We start from the raw sequence: 8,762 nt of genomic DNA, 5'->3' as shown, positions 1-8,762 counted from the left end.
CTTGCAAAATATCTCACACATAGTAGGTCAGAAATTTTAATTACCTCCCCCTTTCTTACTAATCAGTTCTTTTATGCAACAGATATTTATCGAGCTCATGTTATGGTTCAGAACAGCTTAATCTCAAAAGCACCTGCAAAGGGCTTCCCTTCAGTCTTTGGTTTTCCTTTAGTTCAATCATCTTTCAACTAATTCTATATAAATCTTCAGGTAAATGAAGACCAATAATCTCTCTCACCGTTATCCTATTATGGCTTATGAGAAAGAAAAATAAAACACAGTCACATATTATAAACAGTCTAGGAAAATCTTTGTCAAATCAGTGTTCTCCCTTCTTGCTGAACTCTGAGTTACCTCAGGTGGTCAGAGCAGCATCTGAATTTTGATGGAAATAGAAAGACTTGAAAGAAGAACAAACAGTAGGGTTGTATTAGGATTCTAAAGTCCCAAAGCACCAGTCTTTCTTCTTTTTCAATAAAAGCGAGAGAATTGATATCCTTCATAGCACAAGGGGTTGCAACAGCTGTATCTATAGCCTCCCTAACTAGAACCATAATCATAGTCTCCAAGGCCATATCCTAAACCCTAAGCCTCTAAAGCTACCACAGGCACAGCCATAGCTCAGGCCACCATAGTAGTTGCTAGGGTTGGGGATATATATATATATATATATATATATATATATATATATGTAATATGAATGTTGTTTTTCAGGTATGAATTTTATTATCTGCCCAGAGACTCTTATATACCTCAGAAAAGGGTGTGACAACAAAAACAGACTTGCATAATTCTCATTCCATGGCTCAATGACATGAAAAAAAATCTCATTAATCTTTTGTCTTCTAAATTTAGGACTGTCGGCACAGATTCCAAGGAAATGCTCTGTGTCTATGTTGACAATGAATGTGGTATCATCGAAGACTACACGTAAGATGACTGCCGTCTATAAAAACATCTAGCCAGGTATCATATCTCATTGCTATTCAAAATAATGGGTACACTCTTCACTGAATGAAGTCAATATCATAGGAATCCATAGTAAATTTTCCCGTTTTTAAGACTGAAAAAGTGTCGGTGATGCTTGTTCAAGATCCCCAAGTATGCCACTTTTCTACTTCACTCTACTCCATTAAGAGTTTGAACAATTTATTTTTTTCCTACTAAAATTGAGTTGCTTAAAAGTTTGGCCATAATCAAGTTTCTCCTCTTTTTATAAAAGAAATTGTGGTATTATTTTTCACAATACACTTAATAGTATTTTCCCAAAGGCCTGACAGTGAATTTTGCATTGAATGTCCATTCAATTTACTTGATTTGTTGGGGTCATATGAGAATTCAGCACAATTTCTTTTTTTTTTTTTTCTTACTTTATTTTATTTTATTTTTTTAAACATCTTCAGCACAATTTCTTTTTTAACACTGGATCTTCAGTTTACAAAATCAGCAAAGGAAACATGATGAAAAAAATCGTCCTAACACAACACCCTTGTTTAGATACTTTAGGAAAATGTAAATGGAATTGTGTGTCCATTTACCTTTATGTGGTATTTGTCTGTGACTTGTTGGATATGTTTGTGTGAAAGGAAATACAAATCAGTGAAAAAAATCAGTGTCATTAAGGATAATTAGGTTTCCTCTGATAGTTGTCTACTTATTGGATCACAGCTCCAAATTTCATTTTATAATACAAGCATCAAGGAGACAAGGATTTGAATTATTTAGTGGACATTAATTATTAGTACAAAAAGATAATACAAAACAACAGTTTTATTGCTGATGGTTCAACAGGAAACATTTTTATATTCAAACTACAAAATGTGAATTTATTTATTTTATTTATTTTTGGCTGCATTGGGTCTTTGTTGCGGTGCACGGGCTTCTCATTGTGGTGGCTTCTCTTGTTGTGGAGCACGGACTCTAGGCATGCGGGTTTCAGTAGTTGTGGCACACAGGCTCAGTAGTTGCGGCTCTTGGGCTCTAGAATGCAGGCTCAGTAGTTGTGGCGTGTGGACTCAGTTGCTCCGTGGCATGTGGGAGTCTCCCCGACCAGGGCTTGAACACGTGTCCCCTGCATTGGCAGGCAGATTCTTAACCACTGCACCACCAGGGAAGCCCTCAAAATGTGAATTTAAATTATGCATCAGTTATTTCACAAATGAAATGAATGTCCTTTTTTCCTTAAATGGTAGACGTGTCAACATTATAAAGCTTCTTCTATCTAAGACATCTGTAAGTAAGCCCTCAAATCTTTGACCTTTTGATCCTCTAATGTGACATGTCCTAAAAAAGACACCAATTATATCACTTCCTGCAGGAACTCTCAGACACAGGATTAACCCAAGGTGAAACACATATTTTGCAAAAAGGCTTTTGCAAAATAATTTATTTATAAAAATTAGTAATTTGAAAACACTTTCACATGCATATCTTCCTCTGATCCTATCAATAACTCTCTGATTTTTGCTGGGAAATATTATTTTCTTCTTTTTATAAATATACTTTGCTTTTGGAAGTAGGATTTTGCAACTTCATAATCATTTATGAAAGACCTTAGCCTTAAGGTTTTCTTAAAGTTATATAAGCAAACAAAGAGGCTTTAGTTTGATTTATATCACTTCACTCCTGATTCAAATTATCTGAAGGGAATATATCAAAAATCAACTTTTAAGAATCAAAATATTCAGTTAAAAATACAATTTGGTTTCTAAACAGGATGTTGGAAATCAGTTGTCAATGCCTTGCCCATTCTTCAGCTAGTACTTTAGTTCTGTCATTCGAGATCCTATTCAGTAACTTATTTGGATCACAAAATTCTATTATATATATATATTTTTAACAAATATTAATTAAGCACCTCTCTGTGTTGGGTAGTATATTAATACAAGTGGTTCATACAGACCCTGACCTCAAAGCCTGCACTATAATAGAGATACTAATTGTCCATCCCACCAATCCACAATTACTATGAAAGGCACTAACAGAAATGTTCCATATTTCTCCAATCCAGGAAATAAACATGGAATAGTTTGTTTTTAGATCTAAATTCACTGTCTTAATGAAAAAGGTACAGTTTTATTTCACAACAATTTGACACACTTAACTATTAATTTAAGAAACAGCATACATTTTTCAGCATCTAAACGTTAAGAGAAAATGCTTGTTTATTTTATTAAAGGTGATTTCCTTATATTTGTACTTGAAAGAAAATGATCAGCAGTAACATGAAGTCTGGTTGAATAATGAGAAATTATTTTGCCAGTTTTATTTCCAATTTTACTTTAGTAAAAAAATTAAAAGTAAATGATTTGCAAATTCACCAGGAACCCTGTTTCCCCAATAAACATATGAATGCTAAAATTAAGTTTCAGACAAATGCCTCCAAAAGCTCATCAAATAACCATCTTGTTGAAAAAGGCACTTAAACAAGAAACCATAATATGAACTGAACAGTTTTATTTCCATCTTTATGAAGAACTTGTTTGAAATAAACACTTCATGAACTACCCAGAGCAACATGATGAGAAACTTCAGTTTATTATTTTGTCTTTTAATGTAATTGTAATGTCAGATCTCCCCAGATCTTCTTCCAAGTGTACCAAGTCATTGTACTAGCTTTTAGAAAACATGCTCTTTGAGAGTGCAAAGCATCTGAAAGCTACCACAAAAATGTTCATGGGAAGAGGATGAGGGTAGAAAGTGATATCAAGCATTGCTATAACATAAGAAATTGAAAAGATCTTGGATACCATCTAAAACAGTGATTTGCCAAGAAAGTTTTGGATAATAGAAAGTCTGAGGATCTAAGCAAATCTATTAAAACAAATTATCTAAGCGTATACCCCAGGAAACTAAACTGGTAAATGCACTCCAGGAGTTTTAAATTTAGACAGTCCTAATGCTTACTTTTGAGAAAAAAATACCTTTTAAGAAGTAAGACCCTCACTCTATAGGTAGGGAAACAGGAAAACCAATTAAATCAATTAACTTTTCAAGGAAGCAGAGTAGACTTGTATACATATATATATATATGTATATATATGAAATATAAAATGTATTTCTTTTAAGATAAAATTGACCTGATTATATATAAAGAACATTAGAAATTTGAAAATTCATTGTTGTATACAGGAATGTTTTTAATGCACCCTTTGTACCTTTCATATTACTATAAATATTATTTTGTATCAGCTTAATGTTTTATTTTTAAAATGTTTTCTTTGATCACCATAGATTTACTGTGCTATAATAAGCCTGAGAGTAAAAACCATGACTATTGGAATAAAGTTTGCAATGTTATCATTTTTTAAGTAATAGAAATAATAGTGTGCAGATGATTTTATAGAAATGAAATCACACACAAAATACACTGGAAACAAATGAAAGATGGGACACATGAAAGTATACAGGAGTTTAGTCCATCTTATTCTCCCATATCCTCAAGACTCAAAACAATGCTCAGGACATGGAGACATGAAGTGAACCTTTGTTGAATCAAATTCATTATTGAATCAAACATTGTCGAGTCAAAACACCAATTCAGAGAAAAGGAAGGTAACATCCTGATTGAAATCCCATATACCCATTAGAAATGTTCTAAAATGAATTGATACAGCCATGCTCCCTATGCCAGTTAAATATGTTCATTTAAAAATTTAAAATACAGGTTACACTTGGTCACAGCAGATGTTAGTGACTAAATAAAAATGAATGAACCCTTGATTCAATGGAAAGATTCCAGATTCTTCCAGAGGAAGAAACTAGTTCCTTTGGAGCAGGAAGCCAAAAAATTATTAATACTTTCTAAACATCAAGAAAAATGTTCACATCACTGAAATATATGAGTAACAGCATGGGAATAGAAAGAGTCTGAGGATCTACAAGTTTTTAGTATAAGCCAGAAAAGCCATATCCTCCATAGCATGATGGGCAGTAGCAGCCATATCTGTTGCCTCCATGGCTACAGCCATGGCCCAGTCTGCAGAAGCTGCTGCATCCGCAGCCATGGCCATAGCCCAGGCCACCAAAGCCTCCACAGCCGAAGCCCAGGCCTTTGCAATAGTTGGCATAGTAGCTCATGGTGTCAAGTATTAGAGATCTGATTTGGCGCTGAAGAGGAATTTCCTGAGTGTGACCATCTCTAGCTTCCCCAAATGGTTTTATACCCTCAGTAGTGCAAGTGGTAAACAATGACAGGTGATATTATTTCCATATAAGAGAATAATGTAAAGTCTTAAAATTACTTGAAATTGTTCTTTTCTTACTTACCAAAGGGTCCAAATTTTTGTTAAAGGAATTTTAGTAATAAGTATTATTTTTTAATGAGTTTGCATTCCCAAAAACAGAATGTTTCCAAGATGAAAAATGATTATAGCCCCTTCAGAGGCCATACTGCGCTGGTGTTCTAGTTAAAATTGTCTAATCTGGTTGATAGCTTCCAGTGGTTCTATAATTACATAACAGATTGCTTCTCTTATTCCATTGTCTTAGCTACTGATCATTCCCAGAACCCAAGACCTTTTATCCATGGTGGTCAGGGCATAGTCACAAAGTCATTAGTGATTTCCAGATAGTCAAATTAAAAAACACAAAAACAAAAACAAAAACAACCTTCTTGGTTTTTTATTTTGTTTTTTGTTAGTCATTTGGTTTGTTTGAAACTTCCTTGGCTTTTGCCCTCCTCACCCATTCATTCTTCTTTTAAAGCTTTCTTCCCTTATTTTCTATGGCAAATGTTCAATTAGCTTTCTCTCTCAATTTCTTATTAGTCTTCTTCCCAATTTCTTATTCCTTTATTAACTCTAAAACTGCCCCTTTTCCTCCATATTCAATGTATACACTTTTCCCATGGAATTTCAATAGATATTGTGTTTAATAACGGTGCTTATACCGATTACTCTCAAAAGGCTTCTCTAAATATCAGCTCCATCAATTTGATTATTTACTGGATATGTCCCATTTGAATTGAATTCAAATTTCATGTTTAGTAGTAAATTCATTTTTTTCTCACAAAACTGCCTCTTGTCTGTATATTAGTCATTCAAATCACATAGCAGAATATGATCTTGGAATTAATTCTCTTTCATATTTTATGAATATCTTCCCTACTCAGTGCATATTGCACCATAGCAACTCAACCATGTACATGATAATTCATTAATATTCATGTCTGTTCATTGTTTTCACTTAATTCAGTCCTCCACCACTTTTTCCTGGATTAACGTAAGAGCCTCCCAACCAGTCACACTTCCCCAAGGCAGGGCCCTCATCTGATCTGTTCTCCATACTGAGTCCAAATGAACATTCTGAAACACAAATCTGATCATTTCATTTTTCAGCCATTATACCTAAGTCATTAAGGAAAAGATTATACTCCTAAATTCACAAACAAGGTGCTTCATCACCAAACATTTTTCTCTATCCTGGTCTCTAACAATCTACCATATATTTCCCTTTATTCCATACATAAATAACAAAGATATTATTAATCAACTGCATGCTTTTGAGACTTTACAGGAGCTGCTCCTTCATTCTGGAATCTTCTTTTATACTTATTTACCCATCTTATTCCAACCCACCCTTCAAAAGATAGGTCAAGTGGCACCTGCTCCAAGGACATCCCAAGCTACTTCTACCTCTGCCTGATTTAGAAAATCCTTCAGAGTGCTGCCAAATGCCCTGGATAAAAGTCTGTCTTTGCATTTCATCAGATTTTAGTATACCAATTTGTTTACTGCCTTTTCCATTACATTATTTACTCCTTCAGGGCAAGAACACTTATTATAATCATATTTTATACTTTTGTGAAGGGAATGGAGTAGGCAATATATTGTTAGTTGAGTGAATAAATTATTAAATGAACAGATCCATAGAAAACAAATAGCAAATATCTCTAACAGTCTCATCCACAAATTCAGAGGTGCAAGAAGTGTTCATGTATACAAAGTATATAATAAAAACAACAAAAATGATTATCAAAGCATTCAACTAATAGCTTGCCCCTCCAGAAGCAGAAGAAAACTTTAACAAAATACTTCATAGTAAATTAAAAATTAAAAAATTAAATGTAAAAGAGATAAGAAGAAATAAAATGAGTTGAAAAACAGGAAATAAATTTTTAAAAAGATAAAATCATATCGGAAGGAAGACCAAGTTCCAAGATGCATAAAGAAGTTTGGATTTAGATGAAAACAAAAGATTCCATTGAGGAAAAGCAGGAAAATAATAAAAACAATGAATATGTGGCTAAAAAAGAAATAAAAAGAGTTGGAAAGAAAGTGGATAAAATGGGAGATAGGCAGCAACCCAACTTACACGTAAGGAGAGTTTATGACAAAAGAAAAAATGGAAGAGAGTACTATTCAAAGTTATAATCTAAGTAGAAATTTCAAAATTAAAAGAAACCCTCAATGTACATATTTTTTTAACATCTTTATTGAAGTATAATTGCTTTACAATGGTGTGTTAGTTTCTGCTTTATAACAAAGTGAATCAGTTATACATATACATATGTTCCCATATCTCTTCCCTCTTGCATCTCCCTCCCTCCCACCTTCCCTATCCCACCCCTCTAGGTGGTCACAAAGCACTGAGCTGATCTCCCTGTGCTATGCGGCTGCTTCCCACTAGCTATCTATTTTACATTTGGTAGTGTATATATGTCCATGACACTCTCTCACCCTGTCACATCTCACCCCACCCTCTCCCCATATCCTCAAGTCCATTCTCTAGTAGGTCTGTGTCTTTATTCCCATCTTGCCACTAGGTTCTTCATGACCTTTTTTTTTTTTTTCCCTTAGATTCCATATATATGTGTTAGCATACTGTATTTGTTTTTCTCTTTCTGACTTACTTCACTCTGTACGACAGACTCTAACTCCATCCACCTCATTACAAATACCTCCATTTCATTTCTTTTTATGGCTGAGTAATATTCCATTGGATATATGTGCCACATCTTCTTTATCCATTCATCTGATGATGGACACTTAGGTTGCTTCCATGTCCTGGCTATTGTAAATAGAGCTGCAATGAACATGTTGGTACATGAGTCTTTTTGAATTATGGTTTTCTCAGGGTATATGCCCAGTAGTGGGATTGCTGGGTCATATGGTAGTTCTATTTTTAGTTTTTTAAGGAACTTCCATTCTGTTCTCCACAGTGGCTGTATCAATTTACATTCCCACCAACAGTGCAAGAGGGTTCCCTTTTCTCCACACCCTCTCCAGCATTTATTGTTTCTAGATTTTTTGATGATGGCCATTCTGACCGGTGTGAGATGATACCTCATTGTAGTTTTGATTTGCATTTCTCTAATGATTAAGGATGTTGAGCATTCTTTCATGTGTTTGTTGGCAATCTGTATATCTTCTTTGGAGAAATGTCTATTTAGGTCTTCTGCCCATTTTTGGATTGGGTTGTTCGTTTTTTTGTTATTAAGCTGCATGGGCTGCTTGTAAATCTTGGTTAATCCTTTGTCAGTTGCTTCATTTGCAAATATATTCTCCCATTCTGACGGTTGTCTTTTGGTCCTGTTTATGGTTTCCTTTGCTGTGCAAAAGCTTTTAAGTTTCATTAGGTCCCATTTGTTTATTTGTGTTTTTATTTCCATTTCTCTAGGAGCTGGGTCAAAAAGGATCTTGCTGCGATTTATGTCATACAGTGTTCTGCCTATGTTTTCCTCTAAGAGTTTGATAGTGTCTGGCTTTACACTTAGGTCTTTAATCCATTTTGAGTTTATTTTTGTGTATGGTGTTAGGGAG

The 8,762-nt window shown here is 34.2% G+C and overlaps 1 protein-coding gene across 1 annotated transcript; it reads right to left on the bottom strand.

The window, feature by feature from the left end:
- Positions 1–2,368: 2,368 nt before the first annotated feature.
- Positions 2,369–8,418, bottom strand: LOC309628716 (keratin-associated protein 19-4-like). The gene has a single exon (XM_082392018.1). The coding sequence runs from the start codon at positions 5,077–5,079 to the stop codon at positions 4,888–4,890; it is 192 nt and encodes a 63-aa protein (XP_082248144.1). The 5' UTR covers positions 5,080–8,418; the 3' UTR covers positions 2,369–4,887.
- Between the last annotated feature and the right edge of the window lie 344 nt (positions 8,419–8,762).

Source organism: Balaenoptera borealis (genome assembly GCF_965194805.1).
Source record: "Balaenoptera borealis genome assembly, chromosome: 5".
Taxonomy (NCBI): domain Eukaryota; kingdom Metazoa; phylum Chordata; class Mammalia; order Artiodactyla; family Balaenopteridae; genus Balaenoptera; species Balaenoptera borealis.
The sequence above is the reverse complement of the archived record's forward strand: the minus strand, read 5'-3'. Positions and strand labels throughout refer to the sequence as shown.

What these genes read in the sequence shown, in the direction of transcription:
- LOC309628716 (XM_082392018.1), bottom strand. Translation starts at nt 5,079, where the DNA reads ATGAGCTACTATGCCAACTATTGCAAAGGCCTGGGCTTCGGCTGTGGA.